The following is an 18,880-nucleotide window of genomic DNA, read 5'->3' as shown; positions in this document are numbered from 1 at the left end:
GCGTCCCGACAGCCCGGTGCTGCTCCTCTGCGGCCCTGCGTGTACTTACCCTCTGCCTCCATCCATCCATCCATCCATCCATCCATCCATCCATCCATCCATCCATCCATCCATCCATCCATCCATCCATCTTCTACCTGCTGCTCTGTATTTTTCCAACTGTCTTCAGCTACATGCACAACCACCTTTCACAGTGACAGGTGGCTGGCCTGGACTGCTTCAGACACAACTGGAGAAATTATTACTAATAAACATAATAAAAAATAGACTCAGCCGTTCTTATCTTGCTATTTGTAAAGAATATGTCTTCTAGTCTTTAAAGAAGTTTTTTGCATTTCACCCCATTTCCTCTTCTTCTTTTGCTCCAGAGACTCCATGACGTTTAATTATGGAAACAAGGGAGCAGCCACCCACCTCTGACAACTCAGCCCTTCACAGGAGTAAAATGGTTCCATGATTCCCACTAGAGGAAAAGTAAACTTCCATAAACGCTCCAGAACAATTTCTTGTGAGGGGCAGAGACGCAAATATTAGAATTTCCTAAACAATACGAACAAAAGCAGAAAAAAGCATTTGAAATGACCCTGACCTAAATTCTCACTCTGCACGGTGCCAGAGTTTATGACTTAAAAGTCTTCACAACTTGACTGGGGAGTCAGTTTCCTTCAATTTCCTATTTTTTTTACCCAAATATCTTTCACCACAGGCACAGGTTTTCCATTTCAAGCACAAATTTCTTTCTTTATTACTTGAACATTCCATGTTCTCTTCTGCTGTCAGAAAACAAAGACTAGTGCATGATAAAGGCTCTGGTACCTGCACTGTTTGTTAAACACCAGTGGCTGAATCCCTCTGTGCTCATTTCCTGCAGTCATGCAAAAAAAAGAAATTATCCCAAGCAGTGTTAATTCCTGGCACACATGGAGCAGATCATTCCACAACCACCATGCAGAGAGAAAGTCATACAACATCTACAGAACAGACACAATCCATTATTATTTCAGCTTCTTCAGTCATGCCACCACCTGGCATCTGCTTCAGAGGAAATATTAACCACGCTGAAAAAGGGGAATTTCTTTCTGGGAAGCACCTAAGTTTAAATGACTCTGTGGCTTCTTGGTGTGGAATAGCTCTTTCCATTAAGTTCAGCACCAGTGAGAGACCCCATGGGAACTCTGGGTTACTTCTCTCTTCTAGAGCAAGTGATAGCTTAGAACCTAGAATAGAAAGCTTGTTAAAGACAGTGGTAACACAATAAACTAACAGCACTGTTTGTCACTGATTGTTTTCTTCTGGGATATTTCACTTTAGGGTAAATATGACAAGCAGATCAATGTATCTTAAAATCTCAAATCTGTCAACAATGTCTTGAAGTATTTCTCTTCCCCTCTTCATACAATGTCAACATATCTCATTCTCCACAAAAGTCAAACAACAACCTTAAGTTTTTATGTGATCACTTGGTTTCAATTTTCCTAGGAATTATTTGGTACAGACACTGTAACATGACTGTGTAGAGCATCTTGCATGGTAAAATACAGCTCTTAGACAGTAACATAAAAAAATCCACTATTCCAGTCCCAACAGCTGTTATGCTTATTTGTAATAACGGGCACATTCTTCCTTCTTTTGCAATTCACACTGTCCAGTTTTGGATCACTGCAAGTTACATGTCAGGATCTTGGAATTTCCTGTGTAGTAATGAGTGCTGGCCCACTGAACAAGTTAATGGTGCTATCCAAGAGGGAAAAGCAAATAAAATATTAACCATTCTATTATGTCCTTGGGCATAACAATAAAGGGAATAATTGTAATTTATCTGGACATGAGGTAAGGAAGCATTCAGGAAGCAGCATTTACATGCTTTGAAGCTACTCCTCAGCAAACAACTGACCAGATCCATCCCTAACCCCACAGACTCAGCTGACACTGAGGAGCCTCAGGAACCTCTTGCCCACGTTGTCATGTGCATTCCCAGGTCTGCAATTCCACATGCAAGTGTCAGGTCAGTACAAAACAACTGTAATGTTTGCTGTTCAATTTAAGCCATTTGCTCCTATAAATATCCTTCAAATGTGCCAGGGAGTAAATTAGCCTTCTGTCAAAATCACTATGAGGTCTTGATACAAGCAACAAGCTGCCCATCTATTCCCACTATTTAACTTAATTACAATTTATCCACATCACCTAAATTTCCTCAGCTCAACTCCAAGTATGGGATTAAACCCACAGAAAAGTAACAGTTAAACACGGCACGAGAACATTTTGTATCAAGCAAAAGATTAGTTTTATTTCCAGGCATGAGAAATTTAAGGCCAGATTTCTCAAGAATACAATTCATTTGGAAAAAAAAAATAATTGCCATCAGCACATGGTAGCACTGTTTCTCCTCTCCTCACAGTTTATTGCACACATTCTTGTCCAGTGCAAACAGAACAGGGGTGAACAGCACAATGACAGACAACCTAAGACCTGCAAACAGAAAGTGTTATTACAGATAAAATGAACAGGAAATGTGATTCCGCGACCCGTAAAAATAGAAATTTTCATCACATCTGGAGTTAACAGTCAAAAATTGACAGTACCAAAGACGAGTATAAATTGCATTAGGCACACTGTTAAATGGTATAGTAGGAAAAAATACAGGACTTTGAAGAAGCCACTTGAAGAACATTAGAAAGTTAAGGCATTACTGCCAGGCTTTGCATCCAACAGCTACGGAAAGGGCACCTCTGGGTCAGTGCAGTTTTTCATCTCTTCTTCACCTGCAAAGCAAGAGGCAACTTTATTATTCCTTTCCATGGAGACAGTTTGCTAATTGAAGGCCTGGCTGTTAACCACAGCTATTTCCATTCCACAAACGCACTGAGCAATGGTCAAGAACTGGAGATAATTCATCTGTGTGGATGTTTTCTTGGCAGTTTCATTTCTGAAGTTACTGCAAGTAGTTTTAGTTACATTATAAGCTGGTAGAACAACTATTTCCCTCAAATGTTTTCACTGCTCTAACACCATCCAGTGAGCTGGATAACAGCCCTTCTTGGACTTGCACAAAGACAGTTCCTGCTCTGAGAACACAGACTGTGAATTCACTGAGTAAAGGAGAAAAGGCGGTGTTGGATCACAGTTTGGAAGAGTCCACAGCCCGGATTTACCACGGCTACAGAGCTTTGTGTGCTCTTACACGCTGCCATCCAAGCTATTAACTTGGTGAAGTATCAAATGAATTACTCTAAAATCATCCCTTGGATGGGAGGGAGACTGCCTGAAAACACAGAGCAAACTTGTGTAATTTGGCACAGATCAATCAAGTCAGCATACGCAGAGCTCCTCAGCAGAACATGAGGAGCTCACTGGAGCATTTTCAGCTTGCTCAGTTGGTAAAGTAAAATGGGTTTGCTTAAATCATCCTTATTTTTAAGGATCTTTCCACTTTGGGAGTTAGCACTTCATTCTCTTTGCATTTTCCATACTAATCCACCCAAACCTCAACTGAAAGGAACAGGAGGCAGAAACAAGTATAGTACGTGTTCCTTGAATGCTGGAAAAGCACATCTCAAAATCCAGAAATAACTGGTTGCTACACTGATGGGAATCCATGCAGTGTCAGAGAGATATCCCAACTGTTATCAGATGGAATCTCGCTCACAGCTCCTGTCTAGTCAGAAACTCCACAGGAGCAGGGACAGGACACAGAGCACCTCCCTCAGCCCTGCAACAGCACTCAAACAAGACCGGAGTGCTGTGACCTGTGACAGCCCATTTCAAACAACAAAGAACAGATATTTGAGGATTATTATATGCTTTTACTTTCTTAAATAATTCTTTTTCAGGGACAAGAATCTTAATTTTATTCGGAAATCAAGCCAATGAAATCAGATGAAAGCTTAAAACAAACTCCTTCATGTAACACAACACGTGCTATGCAGGGCTTAAACACTCCATCAGTAAGTTTAAAAATGACAGCTCCTCACAAATTCTGCAGTCATCTTCAAACACACAAGTTCCCTCTCTTCCTTGGTATGAATTTAACTCCAGTTCTCTGGAAAATCCTTCACTGAAATGGAGGGGGAAAGGCCTGATTCTGTTAGCAGGAGTCCAGAGGTTGTGTCTCACCTCCTGCCTGTCCTTGCTGGCTTCAACATGCAGACCATGAAGCCCAATTTTTATGTCCAGATAACTCCATTTCAGTTTCAGATCCCAGGCAACTGAATCATCCTATGGGATTCAGGGATCTGGGTGCCCATTACCAAAACACGCTGTTCTCTGTTTTAGCTAACTAATTATATGTTAGCACCCAAGCAGTGAAAATGCTCCGAGGAAATTCTGCTTGACTGACTTAGCTAATTACAGGCCTGGAGTTGAAACAGGGCCAAGTCTACCTTTAGCTTCTGCTTGGTGCTTAAAAGGAGCTACAGACACACACACGGGCCGCAGTCTGACAACATCCCAGTTCACATGAAGCCTTCTCTGAAACTGGGGAGAAAATGTCCAGGACACTTCACAGAAAGCATTTAACAGAGCTATAACATCAACTGTCACTGCCTGCTGCACTGAACCAAGACTGCGTTGTACAAGGACAAAAAAACCTGTGTTTAAGTATTTCGTTACAAGCTAAAAAACGATAATCGTGGGTGCTTGTTTCCACACTTCCTTCATTTGAACCTTCAATTCCAAACGCTGCCCTCCTGGACAAGCCCAACAGCATCAAGGTACTTTTAGTACAACACTTTATTTTTGCTGGCCCTGTCAAAAAGCCCAGGAACTGCAAGAACCACATTCCAGCAGCACTGTCCAGACAGCAACCACCAGGCTCACCTGGGATTAAAGCTGCACACAGGCTGTCATTAAAAACAAAATAAACCATCAAGCTGTGAGCTCAGGGCTAGTGCAATGTATTGACAAGAGATAAAGAACATTCCTTCTAATGGCAGTTCCCACTCCAACCTCCCAAATGAATGAGGCCAACTCTGTGTTGCCTTGGAAATCAGGGCAGGTCTTAGGTGAAATGGTAGCAGGCTTGAGGAGAGGTTTAACAATTGGTAAAGATCAGGAAATCTACTTATGTTAGCTATTAAAAACACCCCAGTCCAATTACTTTTTTTTTGGAAGAAATATTTTGTTCTCCTTATAAATCCCTGAACACAGCACCACATGACAGGATAAAAAGAAAAATACTGTCAATAAATAATTCAGTTCAAGCTTTTCACATGTCCAGTCAAGACTAACATCCAAAATGTTTTCTTGCAGCCTACAGAAAGACAGATTTCTCCTACAAAAGAGCTGCAGTAGTTTGAGCACACTGCTCACACTACTGCTCCATGTCTCCTGAAGCTTTAACACACCGAATAGATCATTAAATCTGAGCATACTCACCTAGCCAATGAACTGCAGCACAGCACAGACATCCTTAAGGCCAGTGATATCTAAGATACCAGATTGTTTCATTGCTTAACTGCGGCCCAAAGAGAGGGTTGAGTTGAGCCAGAATTGCAATCAGCCAACTGCAAGACAACCCCCCAAACCAACAGAGACAACATCAGGCAAATGACAGAGCTTGTGACAAAGGAAATGTTGTCCAAAGCATGAGGACTATCAGAGAAGAAAAGGCTATTTCAGGATCAAATAAAAATTCTAGTGAAGCTCATACACAAGGACCAGCCACCAGCAATGAAGTTATGGCACCAAATCATTCTGTAACTGAAATAGATTGTCCCGTTCAATTGAAAGCAACACAAAACCACCTGACAGCATTTCCTTCATACTTCTCTTTTGACAGGAAAGTGTTTTAAGACACATGAGACTCAGGTATTTGGGGGCTCAGAAGATGGAAACATAAGAGACAGACCTTTTTTCAGTGGCTTTGAAGCATCCTTTAAACAACAACCTCTGAGAAACATCCTCTCTCTCGTTTGCTTTTCAGTGTATGACAACCTGCCCTTGTAGACATGGTATATTTTTCAGAGACTGAATAAAAGTGAATTTAAACCTGGCACAGAGGTCAAGAAACAGGAACTGAAGCAAAAGAGTACAATGCTACAGGAACACCAAAAAAAAACTCAGCAAAAAATAACCCCACAAGAACAACCCCAATATGATACAAACCCCAGATCATCAGCACAGCAGCCTTGTCACTGGAGCAGAGCACAAACTAACACTGCAGAAGCCATAGCCAGAACTGAGAACAAGAGGAATGTAGTTTGTGGAAAATATCCAGGAAAGCTAAACAGAAATAAATATTCCACTGTTAAAAGATATATTTGCTTTGTAAATGTTACAAGAGTCAGAAAAAGCAATGGATGCTTCCATGGATTTAAATCTATGTTAAATACTAACTATATAAACACATTTAGTGAACACACTGGCTCATCTGTCTGCTATTTCTAGAATGCTTTGTAAGGAGGAGAAAAAGCAGAGCAGCTTTGTAATGGGAGCTGCCACAAATGCATCAGAGTGCTTAGGCAGTCATGGAAAATTCCACACAAACCTTGATGCTCTGACCAGCAAACCAAGTGCAGGTCGGCTGCAAAACGCCTGGAACAGCCACGGGCGAAAGATGCGGGTCAGACTTAAAGAAAACACATCAATCCTCTTAAAATTTCCCAATATTTCTTTGTAATGCCTCTTTCAGTTTTGCACGGGGTAGAACTCCAGCTAAAACAAGGAGCTGAGCCTGCAGCAGTCCATCAGTCACACAAACCTTGGAACACGTAGCAGGCTCTACAAAGGAATTAAAACATCAGCAAGGCGTCGCTGAGAGCAGCCAACAACCTTTAGGTTGACACGTTTCTACTTTGCTGTCCAAAGCAGTGACAACAATGCATTTTGAGAGCATATTAATCATGGTGTTAAATCTACTTAAGGGAAAAGCACATCAGCTCTTGAAATGATTACGGAATTTCTTTTGTGAGGGTTAATTTTCAGATCCAACAGACAGATCCAAAGGTGCCAGAGCACTGTGCCATCTGCCTCCAGCATCCTGAAGTAACACAAGTGGGAGGAGGGTAGAACACTAAAAGCCTGTTAAAGCACATTATTCCTTTTGTCACTGCAGAGCAGGAAGGAACTCCACGCACGAATCTCTCACCTCTCGCTGCTTCCCAAGCTCAGGCCCAGCACGGCTGTGAATTAAATGAGCTGGGAGCACAGTTAGAATCTCAACCTATGTAACCAGGCTTTGGGAAAAGCAATGTGGAGTTTTCAAAAGGCATTTGTTGGGGCCATGCTGGATACCCGAGCTCTGAGCCAGGGTAGCATTAGGGCAGCAGCACATTCCTCCTCCCTGCTCTGCGAGGGCTGAGGAATTTAAAGCAGTTGTTAGGCTACGACTGCCTTGCATTCAAGGTAAGTCATGAAAAAGCTTTTCCCATGTTTTGCTTAAGTGATGCTGCTTTATACAATAATCCAGCGTGACACACCAAACAAGATGCAGCAGAGTAAAGCAAACCTCTGTATCCAAGATGCAATGTTCCAGAGTTGCTAAATGCAGGTATGGCATTCGAGCCACCCACTGGTCCTCAAATTCTACCAGATCCCACTTAGAACAGTTACTGTTAATTACCCAGCTCAGACAAGGAAATTAAAGTCCCTTCTGTTGTACCAGAAAGATTTTTTAAAAGGTCTTCCCACCACAACTGCCATCTGTCTGTGCTTGTGTTACAAATTAAGGCCCTGCTATCTCTGCTTAAATGTCAATTTAGGCATCCATATTTTAATCCTTTTAGAATCAGTAGCAAATAATATGATTTACCAAGCACCCTGTCCTCTGTTAGGACATGATGGCACTGTTCAGGAACTGCTTTGTGCACAGCAAAATAGATTTATACTCTGGCAGAACCTCACAATATGGTGTAACCTCTAATTTCTGCAGCAGTATCTCCTTAGACTTTGCCTGATATTTTATGAGGTTCCTGGGAAGGCTGCTGGATACAGGATCTGTACACAAATTAGGCACCTACTCATGCAAATATCTTCCATAGAACAACCAAATGAATCCCATGTAATCAATAAGGTTATTCAAAATTATCACTGCTAAATCTAAATACAGAAGAAACAGCTTTAAGTTGAAATGTGACTGACTTCAGTTCAGTGAAAATCAATTTGTCAATCAAGTTGTATTTAATGAAGACAGGAAATTGTTTTTTCCCTATTTTCAACTGGAAAGGTAACTCATAGGTATGACAGCAGGTCTAGCAGAGACTAAACAGCTCTACAGAGGAGCACAGAACAGCAGCAGCCACCTGCTAAGGACACACCAATACCTGGGACAGCAGAAATTATTTTAATCCTAACATATCCAACAAAGAACCCTCAGACACGATTCTTTGGGCTTCCTTCAAGACTGGCATGAAAAATTAGTCTCCTTCGTTAATCACCTGAAAAAATTAAGGTCTGAAATGTTTTCAATGCCTCCTCCCCCAAAAGGAGAAGGATACAAGAACAAACTTCCATATGTTTGGATAAAACAGAGGAAAAAAGGTTGGACCAGATCTTCCGAGGTCCTTTCCAACCAGGGCTGTTCTACAGTTTTATACAGAATAAATGAACAAATAAAAAAAGAAAGACTGTGTGATGAGGCAAGTTCTATCTCGGAACATGAGGCGAAAAATCTGCTTTTTGTTGCATTCTGGCAAGCAGACACTACAAATGCAGTTTGTGTGGTTGGGTACAATTACTGAAGGTTGAAAACATCCTAAGATTTTGCTGCTTCTCTTTTTTCAATGTATAACTGCAAAAAGCCAAAGGAAATTCAGAAAACAAGTTAGAGCCCACAGAACTACCCCCAGGACATGCAAGAGCAGATTATAAAACATGTTAATGACAATAGGGTTTATAATGGGTCTGTTTAGACAAAAAATCAACTAAACTTACAAGTGAAATACCACTTTACATTTGAAGAATTCCCAGAAGTCAGCTAGAAGTTAAGAAATTCTACAACAAATACATTTCATATAATAATCCAGAGGATGCTGCAGATGTCACATGGCCTCTACTTCAAGAAAAACTGACTTTCAAACAATAAAGACACCAAACCCTAAGCTTCAAGGCGTTTAGAAGAGTGGGACATTATTTCTGTAGAAAAAACCCAAGCAAGAACTTTAAATTTAAACAAAACCAAAACAAAGCTCAACCCTCCTCCTAATTAAAAAATACCCAACTCTCTGTAACACAAATGCAGCAAGCCAGTAAGAATCACCAAAAAAGCTGCCCTTTCTTAGCCAAACATTTGGGACCTATTATGAGACTGGGCTGCTACACACTTCATGTGCGGGGCAAGGAGACCTTCATAGCACTGAGATTCCCAAATTTCCATCCCAAATTCAAGCTGCTTGCACTGCAAAGCTCTTCTCAAATTTCTATATCCACTCGGCAAAACTTTAATTTAATAACTTCCACGGATACAAAACAGAACCAAGTTTGCTGGACTTTTACAGTTAAGCAAGAGTGAATTCTTAGGAGTTCACATATTAAATACTCTGAATAGAAATAAATTTTTTTAAAGTATAAACCTGTATTAACCCTGAATATCACATTACTAACCTAAACCAAGCCTGTTTAGGTTGTACCACAGTCTAACCCAACAGGCCTCTCCTGGAACATGTCAACACTGAGATGTATTTCTCTAAATATTCATTTTCAATTCCTTTGATTAGCATAACTAGTGCCTAAATCGTTCAAGAAAGGACAAATACTACTCAGGTCCAAATGGAACTCTAAATAATAATTTTTATTACAAGTTGACCCTTAAGATCAAACCAGATTTTTACCACTTTACTCTCCATAACAAATTCTTTCAAAGTTATTTCTTCACAGCACTTTTTTTTTTTTTACAAGTCTCTATAGTCTTTAAAAAGAGAGAGAGAAAAATACAAGCAAGCTTTGTCTTGCAGCCTCCAGCTACAGCTGGCTTGAATCCTGATAAAAACCATTATATGAAGAGCTCTCAACAAGTCACTTTGTTATTGCTACTAAATCTCCTACAGAAAGGAGGCAGCCTCAAAATATACTGTGCATTTAAACAGAAATAATCTTAATATATCAAAGTCTCACTAAAAAAACCACCATGCAGAAGTTTTTCCACCCACCACTCTACCAGAATGTATTCAAAGAATCTTAAAGAAAAAACTGTTCAGTGGGTTAGAATTAGAATTACCTCAGAATTAAATGTAAAGTAGAAAGGAAGAAGGCAAAAAAAGTCTAAGAAGCAGGAAAATCTTAGAACTGACCAACTATCATTATACTTGTGAGCAAATGAGGCAGCGAACTGGAGAGGAGGAACAGCAAGTCCATGCAGAGGACAGCTCACAGTGATGTGTCAGAGTGTAAGAGGAATTCAGGTTCCTTTTAATTCAGTATTTTCCAATGGGAAAACGTTTTCTTCAACACACTGAAGGTCTTTAGAACTCAGAATTTTAAGAGCTGTCAAAGAATAGCATGTCTAAATCTCTGTGACATATCCAAAAAGCTTCTAACTGTTCTGAGACTATAAAAAAGGAACTTGTGATTGCAACAGCAGTGGGCCTTGCTTAAGAGGCAGGACATTGTTTGTACTTACAACAGGTAGCAGCAAACAGCACAGGTCACCAGCATTGTGTTGATAACACTGCCAAGAGGAAGGAGAAACAGCTGATCAGGTGTGGTGTTGTGACTGACCACAAGATACACAGGGGAAAAAAAACCCACAGCAAACAAGAACAAGTTTAACTTTGATCATATGCAAGATGACTCAACATGAATGTTCTGGCTTCTTCCAGCTGAGTAAACTGCAGAGGCTCAGATCTGCAGGACTGACACAGCTCTGCCAAACAGTTCACAGCTGTATTTAACAAAATCACTGGGAACAGGAGCAAAATCTGGTGCAGTGTCCTTCACATAAGTGAACCACTGAGGCTGGATGGACACAATAAACACTTTCCCCATTTTCAGAATTCTACTCAAAGAAAGCTTTAGTGTCAAATTATCACTTTTAATTTTATATAATGAATGAGGGGTTTACAAACAGAATACAAAATAACATCTCAAACAAGCCACGTGAAATGGGCTGTACTGGAAGATTTTCCTTTCTTGGTGAAACACAACCATGTCAGAAACCACTGGAAAGCTGAAAAGAAGGAAGAACCAAGCTCTTGAAACTGAAAATGGTAAAACTGCAGCTACACACATACAGATGGGCTTGAAATGGGAGGAGAAGAAATGAGATTTTCTATCAGGCATCTCTGCAGCTTGTGGAACTCGGTGGCAAAGTGGAGTGGTTTTTCCTTTTTAAATTATAAAAAAGCATTTCCCTCTATGTATTTCCTCCCCCAACTGTGTAACAAAACCTCATGGTAGGTCAACGAGAATAACATCCAATATTTTCCATCTACCAATACACATCCACTTTGTCAACTTCCAAAGGAATGCTACAAAGCCAGCAATCAAGCTTCAGCAGCTCTTCCAGGGAGCCCCACAGCCACTGACTGGGAGTTTTAACCTAAGCAATGTGAATTCTTAGGGCAGTTAAAAGTCTGCACTAAGTTCTTTTGTTAGGAGAAGAACAAGCCTATTCAGGAACAGGCTTTGCATACAGGATTTTTGGGTATTTTTCTCAAGAAGATGAGAGGTGAACAGACTACCAGGTATTGCTGTAGCACAGCAATGCACTACTCATACTTGTTAAACAATCACATTTTGGAATAATGACAGGACATCTATTGGTGACCCACAGAATTCCCACACTTCCATGCCTGGAAGCCATATTTCCAAGGTATTTCTGAGGACAGGCAAGTTTCCAGGCATAAAACACCCATTATGTTTGAAAGTGAGGCAGGAAATATTAGAGCTTGAGGAATATTGAGGGTTTAGATAAAGAACTGACAGAAAAGACAGTTGGTACCTGTGGAGTAGAGGGAGTGTCAGAGAGAGGAAGAGAGATTAAGAAGCCATTATCTCCTAGAGAAAAGAGAAAGACAAAAACTTGTCTGCTTTTTAATCTGAGCAGCCACAACCACTGCAGGACAAACCTCTGCTTAGAAGCCCTGCTGTTGTCCTCAGCCACAAGGGCACCAACACACATCTAACCCAGAACTGAGGTCCACCACAGCAACCTCTCCAGTCTCACCCAGTGTGAAACCAGAGGATGGTGAAGTAAGTTAGGAAAGGTCAAGTAAGGAAAGAAAGAGGAAGTTGTTGCTCAAATATCGCCTGACAATGAACCACCTTGACACAGGACGTTCTGTCCGCAGAGGTTTCACAGAATGGTTTGGGTTGGAAAAGACCTTAAACCTCATCTCGTTCCACCCCTTGCCATGGCCAGGGACACCTTCCACTAGTCCAGGTGGCTCCAAGCCCCGTCCAACCGTGTGCTGAATGAACCGTGTTCCTTGGACACTTCCAGGGATCCGGGGGCAGCCACAGCTGCTCTGGGCACCCTGTGCCAGGGCCGCAGGGGAAACCCAAACCCGTGAGGGGCTCGGAGGCGCGGGGACACCGCCCGGCTCTGGCAGCCCCAGGGGCGGCTGCTCCGCTGCACCTCGGCCGGGCCCGGGCCCGTCCGCGCTGCGCCAGCGCTGCGCCGGGAGCCCGCGGGGCTGCGGCGGCCCCGGGCTCGGCGCTGCGGGGCTTCGGCGGCGGGGCCGGGCAACCTCGGGGCGCCTCAGGGCTCCGGGGCCGCTTCCGCCGGGGCCTCCCCCCACACCCGCGGGGGACGGAAGGGAAGGTGGCCGGTGCCCGCCGCTCCCCGGTCACTCACCCGCGGTTCGGCCCCTTGGGTACAAGCCAGGGCAGGACGCCGCCGACCACCCCCCAGAACACGCTCATGACGATGATGGGCACCGCGAGGCCGCCGTACGCCATGGCCGCGCTCTGAGGGACCCGGGGGGCGGTGCTTGCTGCCACGCCCCGCCCGGCGCCCGCCAATCGGCGCCCGCCACGTCACCGCGGCCGGCGGGAGCGCGCGCGCGGCGGGAGCGGAGGGGCCGCGGGAGCGCGCGGTGCACGTGCAATGGGATCGGGGATGTGCGGTGGGACCGGGGATGTGCAATGGGACCGGGGATGTGCGGTGGGATCGGGGATGTGCGGTGGGATCGGGGATGTGCGGTGGGACCGGGGATGTGCAATGGGATCGGGGATGTGCGGTGGGATCGGGGATGTGCGGTGGGATCGGGGATGTGCAATGGGATCGGGGATGTGCGGTGGGACCGGGGATGTGCGGTGGGGTCGGGGATGTGCGGTGGGATCGGGAATCTGCCGTGAGATCGGGGATGTGCGGTGGGATCGGGGATGTGCGGTGGGACCGGGGATGTGCGGTGGGACCGGGGATGTGCGGTGGGGTCGGGGATGTGCAATGGGATCGGGGATGTGCGGTGGGACCGGGGATGTGCGGTGGGATCGGGGATGTGCCGTGGGGTCGAGAATCTGCCGTGGGATCGAGGATCTGCCGTGGGATCGGGGATCTGCCGTGGGGCCGGGGCTGCGGGGTGCGCTGGGACCGCCGGCCGGGCCCAAACAGGCTGCCGGGTAAGAGGACACGGAGCTCCTGCCAGGTAAGGGCTGGCTCTGAGCTCCTCAGGAAATTGGGGTGCGGGACACGCTCCCACAAAGCAGCTCCGCACCAGCCCCGCAGCTGGAAAGGGCCCGGTAAGGAACCAGTCCCATGGACTTCCTCACACCGGCTCAAGGTGAAGCAATCTCGTATTAAGCAGCACGAGCTGGAAGGACAAAACCTCCCATCCTACATGAGAGAAACCCACTCGCAGCCCACCCAACACAGCTCCACTGTTGTACTTCTTTAGAATGGCTTCTAAAATGCAATTTTCCTTGATTCCCAGCATCCGTTTTTAGATTCCACTGTTGTTCAGGCAGATGAATTTCTTTCTCTCTGTACCAGCAATCAGAGGGCCATTCACTGAGCCAGTAAATTAACTGCAGGGCTGTTTTCAACACACTGCAGCAGCTCTCAATTACGGAGGTACAAAGTGCCAGGAAAGATCTCCTCCCACAGAAAATTCATCCAAAATAGCACCACCAACAGCACTGAAACTGCTTCACCCTTGCCCTTCTCAAACTTCAACTCATGAGCATCGGTCATAAATCCCTCTGTCCTCAAGCTCTGCCATTAATATAAGACCTGAAGAGACGACACAGCAAATCAAGTGCTGTGTTTGGCCACAACCTGCCTGGAGAACGTCTAAAATGTTCTCTTTAACTGTCAAATTGATAAGCTGGTGAAAAAGTGTAATTTAAGAGGATTAGAGATGCACGGCCAGCATTAGCTTAGTTCAAATGTCTGATAAAATATTAAATGTACAGAGTGCACAGAATTAACATGATCATTTATAACCATGGACACATCAAAGATGAGACAGGAGTGTGATGGCTGCTAGATGGGTGTTTCAGGATTGCACTGCTCTTTTTAAGGTTGGCTGAAATATTTCTTTACAGGGAAAAAAGCCTTTAGTTCTCTTAAAAGTAAAAACAGGTATAAAAAGCTTTTAATTTAGCATGAGTATTTTTTACGTCATCAAAACACAAGGAATATTGCTATGTTGAGCAGGACACACCACATCAGTATTTTCTAAAGGAGAAGGCACACAACAGGTTGAATTTTAGCAGTTTTTTAATGGTGTCAAACAGGAAACCATCTATTCTTGCATCTTCTCGATTGTTTCCTCCTTGTACTTGCCCTTCTCCTTGCCAACCTGGCGGGACTTGGCTTTACGCTCCAAGATCTTCTTGCGGTCCTTGTCCAGCTTTAGCCTGGTGATCACCACCTGGGGAGAGCACAAGGAATTCAGGGTCCCTGCTCAGGGTCAAGGACAGCAACCAATGGCAAATCCACCTGGAACCACAGCACAGAGCTGCTCTGGGCACCCTCTGCCTCACCACCCTCGCAGGCAAGAATTTCTCCAACAATTCCTGTTCATGCTCCCCGTCTTTTCTGTTCCTGCCTCCTCAAACTGGCAAAGAAATCGATGTGTTGGTATTACTGAAAGCACTACTTGGAAAAGACAACAATCAAATCCTAGAAATCCCATATAGGCACACTTCTCCTCAGTTCCTTGTGCATTTAGGTCTCTCTTAATTGTAATTTCCACCTCTTTACCCAGGAGAGGCAGGAACTGTTCACACAGCCCAGTGCACATTGGTAACTAAACATTCCTCTGCTCCTCTTGCACAAATAACCAGAATCTTTATGCAAAGCTTTATCAAGATCTAGTTCCCAATTAATGAAAATTTTCACAGAGTGAAGAACCAGCAGAAAATTCCATTTCTCTCATTCAGCACACAAGTACATGCACTGGCTCCACCACAATGTCACCTTGTCAGTCAGATGTTGTTGCTGCACACAAGTTGTGATGTTTTGGAATAATTCTGCCCTCCCTCTGCTGAACACACCAACCATTTACACCAGAAAACCTGTTACAACTGGATTTTTTCCACCAACACTTCCATCTTTGTGCCCACATGGCAAGGCTGAAGCAGACTGAATTCATCTGCTTCAAACCAGGTTTTGGCAAGTTCTTGTGTTTAGTTTGAAATGTTTCCTGTTATGATCTAAACAGGCTTTGCCTGGTTTTCACCAACTCTGAACACCTCAGGCTAAACCCAGATTCAGTTCACAACAGCCTGCAAGAGCAAATCACAATTCTGAGCATCTATTTAAGCCTTGCCAACACCTCAGCCAGTGCAAGTGCCACACAGCAAAGATGAAGGACTGTTCTAAATGATCTGTTTAGTGCTTTGAAAACATCAATCTCTTCAAAGACGCATTTCAGCCAGATCCCAAAGTCTCCAGCAGCTTTCTACTCCTAGAAACAGCGAGGAGTTCTTGGTTTCAATTCACTTCTCTGCTCATGACACCATGACACAAGATGCTTTCCTTGATGCAGCATCTCCATTCATTATTCGCAGAACCACAGAATGGTTTGGATTGGAAGGGACCTTGAAGCTCATCCAGTGCCAAACCCTGCCAAGGGCAGGGACACCTTCCACTGTCCCAGGCTGCTCCAAGCCCCATCCAGCCTGGCCTTGGACACTTCCAGGGATCCAGGGGCAGCCACAGCTGCTCTGGGCACCCTGTGCCAGGGTCCCCACACCCTCATAGGGAAGAATTCCTTCCCAATATCCAATCTAACCCTATTCTCTGGCAGTGTAAAGCCATTCTCCCTTGCCCTGTCCCATCCATCTTTCCTGTAGCTCCTTCAGGCACTAAAAAGCCACAGTGAGGTCACCCCAAAGCTTCTCCTCTCCAGGCTGAACAATCCCAGCTCTCCCAGCCTTTCCTCCCAGCAGAGCTGCTCCATCCCTCAGATCATCCTGGAGCCTCCTCTGGCCTCTCTCAGCAGCTCCAGGCCCTTCCTGTGCAGGGCCCCAGGGCTGGGGCAGCTCTGCAGGTGGGCTCTCACCTGAGAGGGGCAGAGGGGTGCAATCCCCCCCTGCCCTGCTGCCCATGTGGAGGGATCAGCCCAGGGCACGGGGGGCTCAGGGCTGGGGTAGGTCCAGCTCCCACCCACCAGCACCCCCAGAGCTGCTCCATCTGCTGATCCTGGGGGCTGCCCTCACCCAGAAGCATCCCCAGCACTCGGTGCCAAGTTCCACCCATCCCAGAGAGCCCATGAGCCCCCCAGCTCTGCTGGCAGGTGCCAGACCCCGGGTGCCACCGTACCTTGCTGGGGTGGATGCCCACGTGCACGGTGGTGCCATTGGCCTTCTCCCGCTGCACGCGCTCGATGTAGATCACGTATTTCTTCCTGTACACCTGCACCACCTTCCCGATCTGCTGCCCCTTGTAGTGTCCTCGGACCACCTGAACACAGCAAACACACTGAGCCACGCTCCACAACCTCCCTTTGAACAGCCACCCCATCTTACAAACCACGACTGAATTATCCAGCTGAGCTGCACAGGCTGAAACCCCAACTCTGCTCCTTGTGCACGCAGCCACAAAGACAGGAGGGACTTGCCAATTTCAGCATCACAAACATGGAAAATAGATCAGAACTGTGCTTCTCCCCCATCTTCCCTGCAGTAAACCCTAATGAAGGAGTTCTGTAGCTTTCAGCCAGGTTTCAATTTTCAATAGTTTTTACCCTAACTTTTCACCTATAATTGAGTACTATATAAAAAAGCCACTTAACTTGGATTCATTTCTAACCCAATCTTTGAAATATCATAGGTAGCAAACAGTCTATAAAAAAGAAACCGTTCTTTGTTTTGTGCTTTCTTGCTAAAGTTTTTTATTCAGCATAATAGTCAATGTAAGAAACTGAAGTGCAGCAAAATCGCCAGCACCTTTCTGCTCCTGCTATCTTCCTCATCACTGAAGTGAATTTAAGGAACACTCAACAGGCCAAATCATAACTCGATCAACTTGGATTATTTCTGCACTGCTCAGGGCAGTGCTCCAGCACCAATGTGAATTTGTGTCGTGCTTCCCTTCTACACAGGCTACACATGGAAGGAGAATCCCAGAATCATTTGGGTTGGAAAAGATCTCCGAGGCCATCGAGTCGAACCTATGACCCATCCTCCCCACCTTGTCCCCAGCCCAGAGCTCTGAGTGCCACCTCCAGCCCTTCCTTGGACACCTCCAGGGATGGGCATTCCAAACCTCCCTGGGCAGTTCCAATGCCTGAGCACCCTTTCCATGGGGAAATTCCTCCAGGAAACTCCAAAGAGAGAAGTTCAGGTGTGAGAGAGCAGCCTGGGGCAGGGCAGTACCTGGACCTCGTCGTCCTTGCGGATGGGCATGGAGCGCACGTTGTACTTCTGCCGCAGCTCCTTGGACAGGGGCGAGGACATGATTTTCCTGCGGATGTGGGAGGGGGCATTGAAGTGCCTTTTGCGGTTCTTGCTGCGGTCCGAGGTCACAAAGGGGTTGAACTTCATTTTGGCTGCATAAAAAAACCCCATCAGTTGGAGAGCTGCTCACAACACACACACACTACACTTCACCATCCACGCCCACAGAGTCTGCTAGGGCATAAAAAAGCGATCTGAACTATTCTTAATGCCACCACTGATTAACAAACCCTCATATCCTGGAGACCAAAAGAAAGTTGAAGGCTCTTCCCTGACTGACAGTGACTCTGCGACTGACACACGTGCACATCAGACCATTCCATCCAAACCTCTGCATTCCCAGCACTCAGGACACCTGCATCCTGCCCACTTTCGTTTATATACATTTATAAAAATGTATCTTCTGGGCTGGCAGAGGGAACTCGCACTGCTCCTACATCTCAATAAAGCTCCTTACCAACGTGCACAGGTAACACCTCTACAACTCCAATATATCTCCGACCTTTCCTAAACAACTGCGCTACAGGACTGCCTGTAAGGATACTATTTATCCTCATGCCAAATGATAACCTAAATTAAGGATAAATTAAATGCTCTTTTTGCTCAACTCCGCAATTTTGAAGCGCACACACTGGCAGAGCTCGGCTGTGTTAACTCAATACCGCACCAGCAAAGCACAGACTGAAGCAGGCCGAGCTCCCCCCGGAGACCGAGCTCTGCCCGTCCCGCAGCTCCGCGCGGGCCCCCGGCCACCCGAGCCCCTTCCCACTCCCTGCCGCTGCCCCGCGGAGGCCCCGCCGGCCGGGGCCGGCCCCGGATGACCCCGATGGCCCCGGATGGCGGCTCCCGCTGCCTCACCCGCTGCCGCCGCCGCGCCGCCCGCCCGGAAGAGGAGCCACGGGCGCTTCCGCTTCCGCCAGCGCCGCCGCGTCTCGCGAGAGCCGCGCGCCCGCCGCGCCCCCTGGCGGCCGGGGGTCAGCGCTGCAGCGGGACCGAGCGGGGACAAACCCGGAGAGACCGGGAAGAGACCTGGGAACAGAGCCGGGATACAGCGGGGACAAACCCGGAGAGACCGGGAAACGACCTGGGAACAGAGCCG

The 18,880-nt window shown here is 45.8% G+C and overlaps 2 protein-coding genes across 2 annotated transcripts; both read right to left on the bottom strand.

Moving 5' to 3' along the window:
• Positions 1 to 2,269: 2,269 nt before the first annotated feature.
• Positions 2,270 to 12,859, bottom strand: ATP6V0E1 (ATPase H+ transporting V0 subunit e1). Its single transcript, XM_082291358.1, has 4 exons — positions 12,731 to 12,859; positions 10,556 to 10,603; positions 5,377 to 5,504; positions 2,270 to 2,765 (listed from the first exon to the last, which is right to left on the bottom strand). The coding sequence occupies exons 1-3, from the start codon at positions 12,832 to 12,834 to the stop codon at positions 5,411 to 5,413; spliced, it is 246 nt and encodes an 81-aa protein (XP_082147484.1). The 5' UTR covers positions 12,835 to 12,859; the 3' UTR covers positions 2,270 to 2,765; positions 5,377 to 5,410.
• Positions 12,860 to 14,578: 1,719 nt separating this feature from the next.
• Positions 14,579 to 18,696, bottom strand: RPL26L1 (ribosomal protein L26 like 1). The gene is made up of 4 exons (XM_082291147.1): positions 18,640 to 18,696; positions 17,701 to 17,873; positions 16,646 to 16,786; positions 14,579 to 14,750 (listed from the first exon to the last, which is right to left on the bottom strand). Exons 2-4 carry the CDS (start codon positions 17,866 to 17,868, stop codon positions 14,622 to 14,624), a joined length of 438 nt encoding a protein of 145 aa, XP_082147273.1. The 5' UTR covers positions 17,869 to 17,873; positions 18,640 to 18,696; the 3' UTR covers positions 14,579 to 14,621.
• Between the last annotated feature and the right edge of the window lie 184 nt (positions 18,697 to 18,880).

Source organism: Coloeus monedula, assembly GCF_965178545.1.
Source record: "Coloeus monedula genome assembly, chromosome: 15".
Classification (NCBI taxonomy): domain Eukaryota; kingdom Metazoa; phylum Chordata; class Aves; order Passeriformes; family Corvidae; genus Coloeus; species Coloeus monedula.
The sequence above is the reverse complement of the archived record's forward strand: the minus strand, read 5'-3'. Positions and strand labels throughout refer to the sequence as shown.